Raw genomic sequence first — 16,378 nt, forward strand, 5'->3', positions numbered from 1 at the left:
ACAAGGTCAAATGCAATTGTACCAGCCACCAAGGGCGGTACCAGTTGTTTCATATCCACAGCCAGTTTCTGGACAGACACAGAGTTGGAGAGGAAGAGGACGAGAAGGCTTAGAAGGAGGAGGAAGATTTCAGCTACACTTCCAGCAATCTCCAGAAGACTGTTATAATTATGGACAGGTTGGTTACTTTACCTGTGATTGCAATGCGCCAGGAGGAAACAACAGAGGAAATTTCTGAGGAAGATAAAGGAGCAAATGAAGATCACCTGTTCTCTAGGTGAACCCTTCAAGGATTCTAGAGTGCCTAGAAGATACGAAGGGGGGTGTCAGCTGATAGCATCGATTAGAGAAGAAGAGAAAATATCTAACAATTGAAGTAAAAACAAAGGACAAGGAGAGGTGAATAGTGGAAAAGCTTTTATCTGTGTTCAGCCTAAAGAGGTTAAACATCTCACTATGTAAAATTAACTAATTAGGATAGGGATTTGAGGTAGTAAAACAGTTAATTACTCTTAAGGAACCAATTGAGCTCTTCAATAAAAAATCAAAGAGAAATTAAAATAGACATACTAATATTAGAACATATACCTATTGCATTGTTGGGAAGAGATGCATTGTGTAAATTGAACTGTACAATAAGATGTACACTAAACGGCTGTCTGGTGGAATATTTTAAAAGAGTAGGGTTTTTGGGAATCTATTAGACTGCCTATTAGACAATCTGTCTGAAAAATAAAGTTAAAAGGGGTGATTTATTCTGGGTTACATTCCTACACCAAGAGATTTCAGGCTGGGCTAAAATATGTTTAGTCGTTTGCCAAGTCTGTGTGTAAAGAAGTCAGAAGCAGGTGGGGACTTCCCGATCACATATTCTAAAATTTGGTGGTAAAGGATTTTGTGAATAAATCAGTGGAAAAGGTTTAAAGGTTAGGAGAAAAGATTAGATTAAAAAGTTAAGAAAAACTAGGAGAGTAAGCTAAGTTTCAAAGTTAGTAGTAAGAGAGAGAGAACAGTGGTGAAGGACATTTTAGAGTTTAGTGGGAAGATAGATATGGTAGGAGTTTAGATCTGTTTGGAGCAGATGCATTGAGAAAGTATGCGTTGCTGAATGATAAGAGAAGATTGAGGGTGATTGGGTATCTATATTTACAATTCCCAGCAGGAAGATCAAGGTAATTGTGGGTGTATTTTTATAATCAAAAGTTTGAAAGTGAGGGTTTAGAGTAGGAAGAGAGAGTGAATGTAGTGACACTAGTGGTGATGGATGGAAGTACAAGTAAAGAGTTCAAAGCTTTGGGGAAACTAGATGAAGTAACAATAAGGACATCAACACTTCAGTATATTATAACAACAGTGAGAAGCAATTTAACTCTTTCAACATTGATAGTTATTAAAGCCATAAATATATCGCATTTGATTATAAGGGAACCAATAGCTCCAGCACCAATTTTAGGGGGAAAAAGACTGTTGTTAGGGTTAGGATGGTGACGTTCCTCCCACATGGAGAGATAATTATGGAGAAGAAGTATTGTTATCAGGACCAGAAGTAGAAGCTGTTGCACCTAGTCAAAGGAAGTATAGTTTGTACAACGATATGAAGTGGAAGAGGGTTATGAGCAGTGGCGGCTCCTGAAAAAATTCTCAGGGGGGGCAATTTTTCTGATGATTTAGGTGACCTACACACATTTTAAAAAAGATATGTCCAGCAACAACATGAAGACAGGGGCAGCATATAAGTCAATGTCAGAAGCATTTATTGACTGATCTCAAAAGTGTTGGCTTACAAAAGCAAAATAAGTTATCACAGTAAAAATAATCAAGGGTGTTCTTTCACATTCCTCAACACTGCATAAACAATATGCATTTCCATAAACAAATGAAATATCAGCTGAAAATACAGCATCTTGGTATTTGTTCAGATTGCAGGATCAACAAGAGCTTTTACCACATGTTTTGCCTCATGGTTGAATTGGAAATATGTGCACCTGAGCATAATTCACAACAAGCAAGCAGGAGCTTTTGATAGAGGCTACTGAAAACATTGATGCAAGTTATTGGTAATAAGAAATTTTTATAGACTTCCATATTCTGCCCTCTTGTATATATTTGTGAAAATGAACAGTGATAGACATTTTGCCTGAAAACAGAATTTGAAAATAATTTCTAGAAAAGGTAAACACAGCTATCTGTATGGCTTTGTAAAAATGAACAACCATATTCTGGCCAATTGTATAGACAACAGCTTCAGCTGTTGTCATGGGAGTAGTTATGAGGATGTTCAACAGAGTCACAGTCTCAGAGAACGTCTCCTGGAGGTTGTAGCTCATGAGAACCTGGTACAGTGCCAGTGCACCACAGTTTGACTTTCTCGTCGTCGGCAAAAATACCGTTCAGTCTCTCCAAAAGCACACTGGCGATTGAGACTGAGGTTGATTCCAAGATGGGAAGGAACTCAAAAAAGCGCTCCTGCACTTTGTGGTTGCTATCTATGTACCTCAGCACAAGCACCAGCTGTGTCTGTGTAGAAACGTCCGTGGTCTCGTCAGCTTGGATAGCTACGAAGTTCGCCGACTTCACCTCCTCCACAATATGTTCCCTCATGACCGCTAGCATACACTCCAGTAGCTCGTTTTGAATGGTCTTTGATGTGAACTTCTTTCAAAGAGACAATCGAGTTGCACTGAACGTTAGCCATCTTGATAGTAGTACGTGAATTGATTGACGCTGCTACCCGCTCTTTTCTTAGTTACGTTCATGGTTATGTTACGTATGACGAAAGCGCGTAAGTGCAAGCCCTCAGAAACCCATAGAGATTGTATTGAAAGCTCTGATATTTGAAAAAATATTTTTTTACATGAGAGTCTATGAGAGACTTCTGGGGCGATTTTCAACCTGACTGAAATCGCCCCAAAGGGGGGGCATTTGAAGCACGACTTTAGCCTGATTGGACATTTAGTGGCAGATCAGACGTCTAGATTAGAACACTGATAACTACTGTTGCCGTGATATAATTGATTAGAAAAAAAATCCCTTCCTTTTCCCGTTTGGCAGTGCGTCGCCCATATCGCCCTAATGAACACATCGCCCCTGGTTATGAGTGATTGTTCATTTATTTTGCGTAATGTTACAGAGAGTTCAGGGAGAATATATGTGTACTTATCTAGTGCAAGCATTAAAATTTGTTCCGGTTAAGAATTATTGGTTAAAAGGCTATGTAATTCGTAAAGTGACGCTTATAATGGAAGAGTTGAAGTCTGTTGAAGCTTCCACAGTCACCAAAGGAGTTCAGGAGAAGTATATTACAGTGGCCACTCCAACAGTAAATAATACACAGAGGATATTGGTAGCTTTCACACTAGAAGTAGTTAAGGGTGTTAATACATCAACTAAATCAACTACTTTAATGGTAACTTTGGAAGGGATTAATGATGCGACGGCAATAACAAATGTAGGAAGTATGACACCGACACCGACAACAACTTTTCTGAAATTAAAGGGGGTAGCAAGAGGGACTCAGGGGTTTATGGTACGGATAGAGAGTGCTGTCAATGATAGTAAGGATAGGGTTAAAATAGGAGAGCAGATGGTGGTAGAGAAGAATATAGATTCATCTGAAATAGTGAAGGATACTATCATGGAGGTACAGGATGAGGTCTTTGATTTTAATGACAGACAAGGAGAGGTATCTGATCAGTACCGCTCGTTAGGGAAGAGAGAAACTAAATGGGAGGCATATGGGTTTGATTCTTCTGTTGTGAAAATTAAAGATGGATGGGCAGGTAGGAATCTTTGGTTCCAGCAGCTAGCTCATTCTGTAAGATCAGGGAGGAATCTTGAGGGTCCATGTCTGTTGAGAATTCCAGCACCAGACACGTGGGGTTCGACCTCTATCGAGTATGTGTCAATCTTATGCTTTGTCATGGCTGTTGTATCAGCAACAATCATTAACAGATAAAATAATGTCGTTGTCAAAACATTTGTTTAAGCCTAGGTTTAAGTGCTCTTGGTTAAATGAATTACCCTATGTGAATTTGTTAGATGGGAAGGAAAATCAGGTAACAGCGAACCCTGAAGCATTGGAGGTGAAACCAGTGAGGGCTAAAAGTTGGTTTTGTTCTAATAAAATATATGATGTAAGGGGTATGTTTATGGGAATATCAGATTGTGATGATTGTATGATGACTTTGGGTAAGCATTAACATAAGGTTAGTAATGAGAAATATAATGTTACTTTTTATGTTCCAGTTAGTAAGAAGAGCAGGACTTTGATGGTGAAAGATCAGCTTTTGCCTGGCAATGTGACTATTGGGAATTTTAGAGATATTTGGAGGGTTTGTGGTGATAAAGCGTATATATTCTTACCCTATGGATGGACAGGATGTTGTTACATGTCAACGTTGAAGCTTCCATATGAGGCTTTTACCATTAAAAGAGGGGTAGCACCGGACACAGATAAATCTGAATCTAGGTTTGGAAGTAGGGTGAAAAGGGACATGGTGACATGTCATAGTCTTGAAGCCTATCATTGGAGGATAAGTCTAAGAGAGAAGGGGGGACTTTTTCCATGGTATGGTGTAACATTTTTGGCAGATCATATTGATAATATTACCTATACTTTGATTCCAGATAGTTATAGATGCATTGAAGAATATAAGGGATGCGTTTGGTAGATCTGAAGGAGCTGGATGGTCAGCAAAGACTTGGTTGCAAGATCAGTTAGGCCCAGTAGGAGCAGTGATGGATTAGATTTTAATGGCAGTTTTGATAGCACTGTGTGTGATGTTTGTAATTTGTTACTGACCTTTGAGAAAGCTATGATATTGAGATAGGTTGGAGTAGTGATGACTGGAGACAACACTCAGATGCCGTTTTTGACTGTTCCTGATCTGGATGAAGAGGGACAAGTGGGACTGGATGGAGTATTGATGATAAATATCCTTTTTGATTTTTTGATCATTTTTCACATTTTTTTTCAATATTAGTGTGATTTTAGTATGATGTTATGAATCAAGGGGGGGAAGTGTATGAATGAATCACATTATCCTATTTCATTATTATATCATTTATATTGATTCATACATCATTTATATATAATTTGTATATTCTTAGTTGATATTGATGTTTAATTTGAAAGTGTTGTTTTGCAAAAGATACTGTTTGGTCTTTTCTTTTCTTCCAGAAGCATTTGGGGGAATATGTAGATTGAAATACTCAAACAAGGACAATATGAAGGGACAATATGAAAGGAGAATGACTGGAGGAGATGGAACAAGGAAGGGGTGGAAAGGTTCCGATTCCATCATCAACAATGCATTGGAAGAGGAGACTACGGAGGAGATGAAGTGTAGTGGACTACATTCCAGTGTCTGCAATGAAATATAGACATATTTGCATGTGTAATACATAATTTGTGTCATTTTCTTAGGTATTAATTTTTGTAGAATGATATTTGATGTTATTGGATACATGTGGGGATCTTAGATGTTTTTGTTTATTTCGTGAATGCTTAGGGACAGGGAGTCTAGGCAGGGATAGAGGTCCACGGTAGGGTCCGATGGGTTGACCAGCCTTAGTGTGGACATTTTGGATAGTATTTTGTTTGCAGGGGCTTTCATGTGTATTTCATTGCATCATAGTTTCAAATGCATTGATAAAGATTTATGAATTCATCGGGAGTACCTAGGTGGTTGCCTGGGGCAGAGGGACCGTGAGATAATTTTACTGTCTTGATTGATGAATGGATTTTTGGAACGAAGGTTGCCAGACAGTTTTTCGCTCTCACACTCCATAAAGATTTGTTCATATTTCATAGTAATGTATTCACACTTCATTAAGATTTGTTCATATTTCATAGAAAGGTATTTACACTCTAGAGGAAAATGTTGTTGGTTTAAGGTTAAAGATACTCAATAAGATAAATTGTTACTTGTCATAATCCTATTCTGTTTGTTTTCGAGACTTTTAATTCGTCTCGAAGGGGGGATATGTAGTGTATTATGATTATGACTTTCTTTATGGGTTTAAGTGGAACCTTTGAGGATGTTTATTTTAGTATCAAGAGGGAATGTTTTAGTGTAACGCCACATACAACAGACAGGAAGTGTGTGTTGTAGACAGGGGATTGGACAGTAGAGGGAGCCACCCACATCTTGGGAAGATTATATATACTGGGTAAAAAGCGAAGAAGAGGTTAGAGCAGACATTACAATTCGAGGACACTGCTCTCCGGGTGTCATGACATCCGTCACTTATGCTGAAATCTTGTGATATGAATAAAACTTATGATCAAAGGTTCAGTATGAGCGGACTCCTTTGTTTGACAGCAATGAGCACCAGCAGCGACAAGATACGACATTACAATTAGTATTAACACTGGAATGATAGATGTGCAAGAGATGATGTGCAAATAGAGATACTGGGGTGCAAATGAGCAAAATAAATAACAATATAGGGATGAGATAGTTGGGCAGGCTAATTTCAGATGGGCTGTGTACAGGTGCAGTGATCGGTAAGGTGCTCTGACAACTGATGCTTAAAGTTAGTGAGGGAGATAAGTGTCTCCAGCTTCAGAGATTTTTGCAATTTGTTCCAGTCATTGGCAGCAGAGAACTGGAAGGAATGGCGGCCAAAGGAGGTGTTGGCTTTGGGAATGACCAGTGAGATATACCTGCTGGAGCGCATACTACGGGTGGGTGTTGCTATGGTGACCAATGAGCTAAGATAAGGCGGGGATTTGCCTAGAAGTGATTTATAGATGGCCTGGAGCCAGTGGGTTTGGCGACGAATATGTAATGAGGACCAGCCAACAAGAGCGTACAGGTCACAGTGGTGGGTAGTATATGGGGCTTTGGAGACAAAACGGATGGCACTGTGATAGACTACATCCAATTTGCTGAGTAGAGTGTTGGAGGCTATTTTGTAAATTACATCGCCGAAGACAAGGATCGGTAGGATAGTCCGTTTTACGAGGGCATGTTTGGCAGCATGAGTGAAGGAGGCTTTGTTGCGAAATAGGAAGCCGATTCTAGATTTAACTTTGGATTGGAGATTCTTAATGTGAGTCTGGAAGGAGAGTTTACAGTCTAACCAGACACCTAGGTATTTGTAGTTGTCCACATACTCTAGGTCAGACCCGTCGAGAGTAGTGATTCTAGTCGGGTGGGCGGGTGCCAGCAGCGTTCGATTGAAGAGCATGCATTTAGTTTTACTAGTGTTTAAGAGCAGTTGGAGGCTACTGAAGGAGTGTTGTATGGCATTGAAGCTCGTTTGGAGGTTTGTTAACACAGTGTCCAATGAAGGGCCAGATGTATACAAAATGGTGTCGTCTGCGTAGAGGTGGATCTGAGAGTCACCAGCAGCAAGAGCGACATCATTGATATACAGGGAGAAAATAGTCGGCCCAAGAATTGAACCCTGTGGCACCCCCATAGAGACTGCCAGAGGTCCAGACAACAGGCCCTCCGATTTGACACATTGAACTCTATTTGAGAAGTAGTTGGTGAACCAGGCGAGGCAGTCATTTGAGAAACCAAGGCTATTTAGTCTGCCAATAAGAATGCGGTGGTTGACAGAGTCGAAAGCCTTGGCCAGGTCGATGAAGACGGCTGCACAGTACTGTCTATTATCGATCGCGGTTATAATATCGTTTAGGACCTTGAGCGTGGCTGAAGTGCACCCATGACCAGCTCGGAAACCGGATTGCATAGCGGAGAAGGTACGGTGGGATTCGAAATGGTCGGTGATCTGTTTGTTAACTTGGCTTTCAAATACTTTCGAAAGCAGGGCAGGATGGATATAGGTCTGTAACAGTTTGGATCTAGAGTGTCACCCCCTTTGAAGAGGGGGATGACCGCGGCAGCTTTCCAATCTCTGGGGATCTCAGATGTTACGAAAGAGAGGTTGAACAGGCTAGTAATAGGGGTTGCGACAATTTCGGCGGCTAGTTTTAGAAAGGGTCCAGATTGTCTAGCCCAGCTGATTTGTAGGGGTCCAGATTTTGCAGCTCTTTCAGAACATCAGCTGTCTGAATTTATGTGAAGGAGAAGCGGGGGGGGCATGGGCAAGTTGCAGCGGAGGGTGCAGAGTTGGTGGCCGGGGTAGTGGTAGCCAGGTGGAAAGCATGGCCAGCCGTAGCAAAATGTTTGTTGAAATTCTCGATTATTGTAGATTTATCGGTGGTGATAGTGTTTCCTAGCCTCAGTGCAGTGGGCAGCTGGGAGGAAGTGCTCTTATTCTCCATGGACTTTACAGTGTCCCAAAACTTTTTGTAGTTAGTGCTACAGGATGCAAATTTCTGTTTGAAAATGTTAGCCTTTGCTTTCCTGACTGCTTGTGTATATTGGTTCCTAACTTCCCTGAAAAGTTGCATATCGCGGGGGCTATTTGATGCTAATGCAGTACAATGCCCTAGCAAAACCTACTTGAAGGTAACAGTGCTCACTGTTGCCCCTAGTGGCCAGTTTCCATGTAATCTCCCGACATCCTCAGACATGGATGGATGTCGAATACTGACTTGTATCAAGGGTGACATTCCTGAACTCTCTCTCCCGTGTTCTCTCCTAGATCTATCCGCTGCCTTCGACACCGTGAACCATCAGATCCTCCTCTCCACCCTCTCAGGGCTGGTCATCTCAGGCTCTGCACACTCTTGGATTGCATCCTACCTGTCAGGCCGCTCTTACCAGGTGACGTGGAGAGGATCTGTGTCTGCACCACGTACTCTAACTACTGGTGTCCCCCAGGGCTCGATTCGAGGCCCTCTCCTCTTCTCTCTATACACCAAGTCACTCGGCTCCGTCATATCCTCACATGGTCTCTCCTATTATTGCTATGCGGATGACAGTCAACTACTTTTCTCCTTCCCCCTTCTGACACCCAGGTGGCGACACACATCTCTGCGTGCCTGGCAGATATCTCAGCTTGGATGTCGGCCCATCAGCTCAAGCCCAACCTCGACCAGACGGAGCTGCTCTTCCACCCGGGGAGGCCTGCCCTCTTCAAGACCTCTCCATCACGGTTAAAAACTCCATGATGTCCCTTCCCAGAGTGCAAAGAACCTTGGCGTGACCCTGGACAACACTCTGTCATTCTCTGCAAACATCAAAGCAGTGACTCGCTCCTGCAGGTTCATGGTCTACAACGTCCGTAGAGTACAACCCTGGGCAGCTCCTGCTCAGCCCAGTCAAAGCTCTTCTCTGTTCTGGCACTCCAATGGTGGAACCAGCTTCCCCCAGAAGCTAGGACAGCAGTCCCTTCCCATCTTCCGAAAAAAATCTGAAGCCCTACCTCTTCAAATTTCATATAGTATCCTAAATAATCCCAAAGCACCCCTCTAAATAAAACGTGCCTTTCGTAAACTAATACTTGCACGTTACTTCCCCCCCCCCGCTAGCACTAACTTTGCTGATAGCTATTTTACTGAGGAAAAATGTACTTACTATAGCCATGTTTCCATCCAGAGTTTTTATGCGAGTAAGTCATAGCATATAAAAAACAATCACGACAGCTGTGATGGAAACAGGAAGTTTCGGTACAATTTTATAAATGTTGAAAGATAATTTATTTGTTCGACATGGTGGGATGTTTTTGTTTCTGTAAAATTAATTCTGTGAGAAATGGCAGTGGAAATGCCTGCTTTATGCGCAAATATTGGTATAATAACCAAGTAAACTTGGAGTCACGCGATGACATGGTCCTCCCACTATGACTCGGCACCATGCAGTTTATTAGGCTACAGATGAAATAACTTATGATGAATTTCCCAGGGTGGTGATAAAAGTGCACAGTGATCTTGATGCTACTTTCCAATACATATTGAGGGTCTTATTCTGGTCACATGATGATCGATGCTATATGTGGTAGTTTAACATGAGAATTTAATGCACTGCGAAAGCAAATCCCTTTTTATAATTTTCCCTTGATTCAAGAGAGCTGGGTATACTGTAATAATGTGTTTTTCAAGCGTTGAACAAAGCACAGTAATCAACTAACACTTATAACAACAATTAAAATGGTTCCCTTCAAGTAATTACATTCTGTCTCACATAATGTCCTATGTTTACTCTCCTAGGTTAACGTCATCATACTGAGCACCCAGGTCCAGGGCGAGCGTGCGTTTGCCCGCCTGCTGCTGGCAGTCCGCATGGCCACCTGGAACCAGATCCTGGACCCCTGGGTCTACATCCTCCTGAGGAAGGCCGTCCTCAAGAAGCTCTTCCTGCTGGTGCACAGCTGCTGGGGCACCAAGTCCCACTCCCACCCCCACACCCTTAACCACTAGAAGTGCAGCCCAGTTAAGGGCTCTGGGGAGACCAGCGGCACCTCCATCAGCACTAAGCCAGACTTCTTCTCTTTGGATAGAAATGTTGGAGGCCTACCTGACACAATATTGTACTATACATTCATGAGGCGTACAGACACTGGCATGTTGGTCACCACTGACAGTGACACACACTTAATGGCTGGACCTAGATTGACCCCTGAGTTAGCCCTATTGATTGTTGTTTCTAGCTAACCTATTACAGTACCGTACTACCTAACCTTGAAAGGATTAACTCTGCAATCAGCACTAGCTGTCAATGTTGTCTTCTTGAGTCTTCTCTGTGACAACAGCTATGGCTTTTAAACCCAGCTGCTCTAGAGCTCATCACAGTGCTCGAAACATGTGCAGAATTGTTTTCAGCTCCCCTCAGTCAGTGAGTGAGTGCCAGGCAATCTGAAATATCGCCTCAGCAGGTGTTCCTCTGGTAAAATTAATTGTTCTGTTGTTTCACTGTTGCTGTTGTGTCTGGCATATGAAAAATTAGTTTTTGACACATTTTGGATTCATGTGTCTCTGTTCTAAGTGAGAGCCCTTTTTATCCACAGGTTTTCTAGATTAAAACATTTTCTGAAGTCATTCGTCATTCTCTCATCGTGGGTGTTCAGACTGCTCACCATTCACAGCACAGTAACTCTGTTTATTGCCATTTATGTTCAAACTGTGAATGTGAAGGCTTTTGGATGCAAGGCCAGGTGTGTCAAACTCATTTTGCCCCGGGGCCGCATTCGGTCTGGATGGGCAGCAATGAAAACTGATTAGATTTCCTCATCACAATTTGCAAGAAATAGTCCTTTATCCATAGTTTTTGGGATTGTCGATGGTCCCTGATTGTCTAGCTTTTATTTAGGTGATTATTAGCAAGCTGGACACAATCAAGAAACTGTATGAATGTAGGTCCGTTCTCATTTCTACACAGTTTCGATTTGGTTTTAGTCATTTTAAAGTATATCGAGTTCGTTTTTAAACATAAAAAAATATATATATAACATTTACTGAGTGTTGCCTTTGTAGGGCAGCATAGCCTAGGCCAGGGGTGTCAAACATACGGACCCCCTCGCGTATGTTTGACACCCCTGGCCTAGGCTATGCTGCCCTACAAAGGCTAAATTCAGTAACTACACCAACAGTGAAACTGGGAAAATGGCTTGAAAGTTGTTTTTACTAGCCAGCCAAAGATGTGTTAGGTTGATAAGTGAAAATGCAATGATGCTATTATTAAGTAATATTGAATGCATTTCAACCATGAGCACTGATTTGACCTATGCCCCCTAAAATGCAGATACTGCACTCTGCCTTTGTATGACCTGAAACACCCATATGGGTAATGCAAAGGCAAAGTGCAGTATGTACAATCTAAATCTGTTTACACAACTTTCTTGTTGTTTTTCAGTTTGAGAGTTGTAACTACATTCCTACTGTATTTAATGGTTTTATGTAGTTATGTTTTCGTATTTTTAATGATGTATTGTAACAACCCTCAAGTATATTTTTCGCCATAAGGTAAGGACTATTTCATCAAGCAGAATGTTTATACTTTAAAAACATATTTAACTTTGCGCAGTAACTACAATCTAAATGTGTTTATCCAACTTTCCTGTTTGTTTTTCTGTTTGACTTCATATGGTCATTTATTTGACTTAGGGGTCATAGGTCAAATTGGTGGTCATGGTTGATATGCATAAAAAAATCACTTCATAATAAGATAATGCATCAATGCATTATAATTTATCTTCCTACAACATATTTGTCTGGACAGCAAATAAAAGTTAAAGCCATTTTCCTCAGTTTCACTGTGCATAGTTACTGCTCTTTGCCTTTATATGGCAGAGCGGGTAACTGCAGTCAAAACATGGTGGAACAAAGCCATAGTCCCATGAATTTTGTAGTTACTGCAAATTTCACACTCCATTTTCTCTGAAACTGAACTTAATTAAACCAGGACACTTTGTCACAAGATAAAACAGATACTACAAAGCCTAATTTCAGTCTTAACTAAATTTTGACCGAAAGTGCAGTTACTGCATTTTCCCTTGTAGGGCAGTATGGGGAAAGTCTAAACCGAATCCTTGGGATGTCCCAACTCTCACGTCACCCCACTGAAGTTGAAATTTAAAATGGTTAAGGTAAGGGTTAGGTAAGTGTTATTATGGTTAAGGGTAGAGGTTAAGATTAGGGTTTAGGGTAGGGATGTCCCAAGGATCCCCGATAGCACTAACCCTAGGCTATGTAGCCTCGTAATTGCCAGACTGATTACCGCTGCACGTGTAGCAAGTTTCAAGGTGTATTAATCGTATGTAGAGGATACACATGGTATACATCGTCCAACAAAATGCTTACTTGCAGGTTCCTTCTCGACAATGCAACAACAATAAGAAATAATAAAAGATAAGAATACGAACATAAAGTAAATGGTTCAGTAGAATAGAATAGACATTTTAGCATAAGTAGAAACAGGAAGGCACAATTTATAGTACAATATTTACATACGTATCATTGAGGGGCAAATGTTTAAATTGTGCAGTATTAGCAATAGTAAATAAGAGTCTGGTAGCAGCAGTTGTGTGTGTGTATGTCTGTCTGTCTGGGTGTGTGCATGTGTGCTAAGGTGTGGAGAGTCAGTGCAGGTGGTCAGTGTAGTTCGAGTGTCCAGTAGTCTGATGGCTTGTAGATAGAAGCTGTCTCTGAGCCTGTTGGTATCAGAGCTAATGTTCCGATAGCATCTGCCCGACAGTAAGGGAGTGAACAGCTGGTGGCTGGGGTGTGTGGGGTCCTTGATGATGTCTTGGATGTCTTGGTTATAGGCTATGCTGACAGATGATACAAGTTATTAAGTTCAAATTAATTTGCAGTGATGGATAGGTGATGTGGGATATTGTTTATACAGAGACTTGTTAGAATAGTTCTGTTTTATTGCATTTCAACAAAGAAAACTTATCAAAATGTTGTCTCAGACTGTTCCCCTTTATACCACCCCTGTACGGTAGGGGGATTCATTAAGGTTCTATGATACCACGGAAGAAGATATTAGTCATATGGTAAGTTACGTCATTTCTTGCTCATAGTCATCCTCCATCTTTCGCTGCCGCATGCTTCCTAGGATATCTTCGGATCAGGTCTGGTATATCGTTTTTATGTAAATATGAGCGGTGTTATGGTCTACAATTACGTGTGTGTTTGATAGTTGACCGGGACTGAAGTATTTTAGACGAAAAGAGGCGATGACACTTCATGTGATACCCAGCAAGTCCACTACATTAGCTTGCTAGACAGTCTGTCTGGTTAACGTTAGCCTGGCTAGCTATATCTAGCAATTTGTTTATATCGCGTCAGCGACAGACACCATATATTTTGTGAAATATGTCGCACGTGGATAAAAGTCGTTTTGAAATTGCATGTTCGCTACTTAATGTTCACCGTAGTTAGTTAACCCCCCGTCCCCCCCGTCCCGTCAAATGTGGTTAGCTAGCTAGATAACGGGTTCATAACTTCACATAGTAAGTTAGCTAGCAGCTAACCCCTCCACTCAGATTGTCTGAAACTGGTCATCTATGGAACAAATTGTTTTACTAATAGTTGATGATTGATAAGTTGCCAACCCATATTGACTGCCTCCTATTGAAAACAGATCAGTTGCAAGTTGTCATGTTTTACTCTAACTCATAACCCCTCTTGTCATTTTTCCAGGTAACAACATGAACCAAGAAAAATTAGCGAAACTTCAAGCCCAGGTCCGGATAGGAGGAAAGGTAATAGAATTCTCAATCTTTAGTGATGGTTACTTCCATTGAGCTGGACAGCAACGGTGTTCAATTAAACGAAAACGGTGCTGTTCAGAACGACCAATTGAAGAATGTGATTATGGAGGCAGGACTGTTTCGATTTCAAACGCTCACACACCCATATTGATCAGGCCACACCCAAAAGTGTGCACGGTTTTGGTGAAACGTGTCGTTCCGTATAAACAGTCATGCAACATAGAAAAACGTTTAATAAACTGAACACACCTCTGATTTAGGGACTATGGGCTACACTAGGTAAATTCAAGTCTGAGCCTCTAAGCATCAAGTTCCACTGACTTTTCATTCTTCCCCTCTAATGAAGGACTGATTTAGACCTGAGACACCAGGGGTGTGTTCTGTTCAACGTTTGCTACATTACGTGACGGTTTGTACTAAACGACACATTCCCCCAAAGCATTGAGCACAGTCTTCAACAGCCTTTGAGGTATATTTGCTCCTGTTTGGTGGTTGTGGTGAGGTGTGGCCTTTTTATAGATGTGACCATTTTAATATCGCGAAACTTGTTCAGCACACCATACACAATCGCCCTCTGGGACCTCCAGACTCGGATTTGAATACCCCTGGGCTACACCATGAGACACACACACGCCATCGAAGGAAATATGGACACATGGCGTGTCCAAACACTGTCCCAGTTGAGAACCACTGTGTTGGCTGTCTTAGTTGTTTGACATTGTAAGCCCCGAGAGAGACCTGCGATTTTTTTAATTGGGCTTAATTATTTGGGACTTTCGGCCTGATACAAATCACCAGACTGAGGTCTCAGAGGACTGGATACACCTCTGCTGTATTTAACTCTATTGATGTACGTTCTTACATCTCCCTGTATTGTTTTTAGGGCTCGGCACGTAGGAAGAAGAAGGTCGTACACAGAACGGCAACAGCCGATGACAAAAAACTTCAGAGTTCGCTAAAGAAATTAGCTGTCAACAACATTGCTGGTATTGAAGAGGTAAGCAACAGCAACCATTATACACGTCTTTGCATTTCATAGATAATGTATTGTAACACATGCATTGCATGTTTCATATATATTTCCTCCCTACTTTGTGACTCCTGTCTCCATTTTATAGATGCATTTGAATGAAACAACTGCAATGCTGAACTCTTGCATGGGCTGCAATCTTTTATGTCAGTCACTTTGGGCACCAAACTAGGAGTAGAATTTTAAGTAAGCGAAACCCCCACCTGCTCTGTCACTAGGTAAACATGATCAAAGATGACGGCACAGTGATCCACTTCAACAACCCCAAAGTGCAGGCGTCTCTGTCGGCCAACACCTTCGCTATCACCGGCCACGCCGAGACTAAGCAGCTCACAGAGATGCTCCCGGGCATCCTCAGCCAGCTGGGCGCCGACAGCCTCACCAGCCTGCGCAAACTGGCAGAGCAGTTCCCTCGGCAAGGTGGGTTGGCAGATGCAGTAGGCTAGGGTGTATTTACGAGGAACCAAACTCGAAAAAACGGGGAGGGACCTACCTGAATTTGTCCAAAAGAAACTCTTGTTTTAGTTGAAAAACTGTTTCTGTTGCAAAAAAACTGTTTTGCTACAGTTTTCTGCGGTGTGCACTAATGGATAGACCCCTGGGAAATATTCTGCAACCTGAGACCCGAAGAGCGTCTTGATGCTTATTGCGTACAATTTGTTGTCTTGTTTCAGTGCTCGACAACAAAGCCCCTAAAGCAGAAGATATTGAAGAAGAAGAAGAAGATGATGACGTCCCAGGTGAGGATGATTCCGTATGAGACTTCAGAGGAAACATCACATAATTTCAACCTGTAAAACCATCCTTTGTGTTCCTCTCTCCCCTTCTCTTCAGACCTGGTGGAGAATTTTGACGAAGCATCAAAGAACGAGGCAAACTGATTGATCTTCCCCTCAAGAACCGATACAAGGATTGGAACTGCAATTTAAGAAAAGGAGACTTCTCCGGTGTTTTAACTTCTAGCTACGAAGACGTATCATTTCAAACACTATCCTGTCAACCAGAGACTTTTGTATTTTGAAATGACCCACGGATGCAGTCCTTATCAGACTGGCTTGGGCACTTAAACTCCCAACAAATTGGTCAACGCTTCAGTACTCTTCACCACATTGTCAGTCTCGATCAGGATTGCGGTCATTAATTAAAGCTGGTCTTCAGAGTTTTTTTTGTTTGTTTATGAAACAAAATAAAGGTGATTAACATTTTCTACATGGTGCTGTGGTCATTCTAGCTGTTGAAAGGGGGTATTTCGTTTTTGGAAACTACAGTTTT

The 16,378-nt window shown here is 41.6% G+C and overlaps 2 protein-coding genes across 2 annotated transcripts in view; both read left to right on the forward strand.

Annotated features, from left to right (window-relative positions):
• The window catches only part of ptgfr (prostaglandin F receptor (FP)), a 47,668-nt gene extending 37,389 nt beyond the window's left edge, over positions 1-10,279 (forward strand). The window contains exon 3 of the mRNA XM_041891172.1: positions 10,070-10,279. Coding sequence (XP_041747106.1) covers positions 10,070-10,279 — 210 coding nt within the window. The remainder of the gene's footprint in view (positions 1-10,069) is intronic.
• A 3,074-nt stretch (positions 10,280-13,353) lies between these two features.
• Positions 13,354-16,311, forward strand: LOC121576429 (transcription factor BTF3 homolog 4). The gene is made up of 6 exons (XM_041889561.1): positions 13,354-13,434; positions 14,006-14,067; positions 14,960-15,073; positions 15,325-15,526; positions 15,781-15,846; positions 15,941-16,311. Exons 2-6 carry the CDS (start codon positions 14,014-14,016, stop codon positions 15,985-15,987), a joined length of 483 nt encoding a protein of 160 aa, XP_041745495.1. The 5' UTR covers positions 13,354-13,434; positions 14,006-14,013; the 3' UTR covers positions 15,988-16,311.
• Positions 16,312-16,378: the final 67 nt, after the last annotated feature.

Source organism: Coregonus clupeaformis, chromosome 11, assembly GCF_020615455.1.
Source record: "Coregonus clupeaformis isolate EN_2021a chromosome 11, ASM2061545v1, whole genome shotgun sequence".
In the NCBI taxonomy this organism is placed as follows: Eukaryota; Metazoa; Chordata; class Actinopteri; order Salmoniformes; family Salmonidae; genus Coregonus; species Coregonus clupeaformis.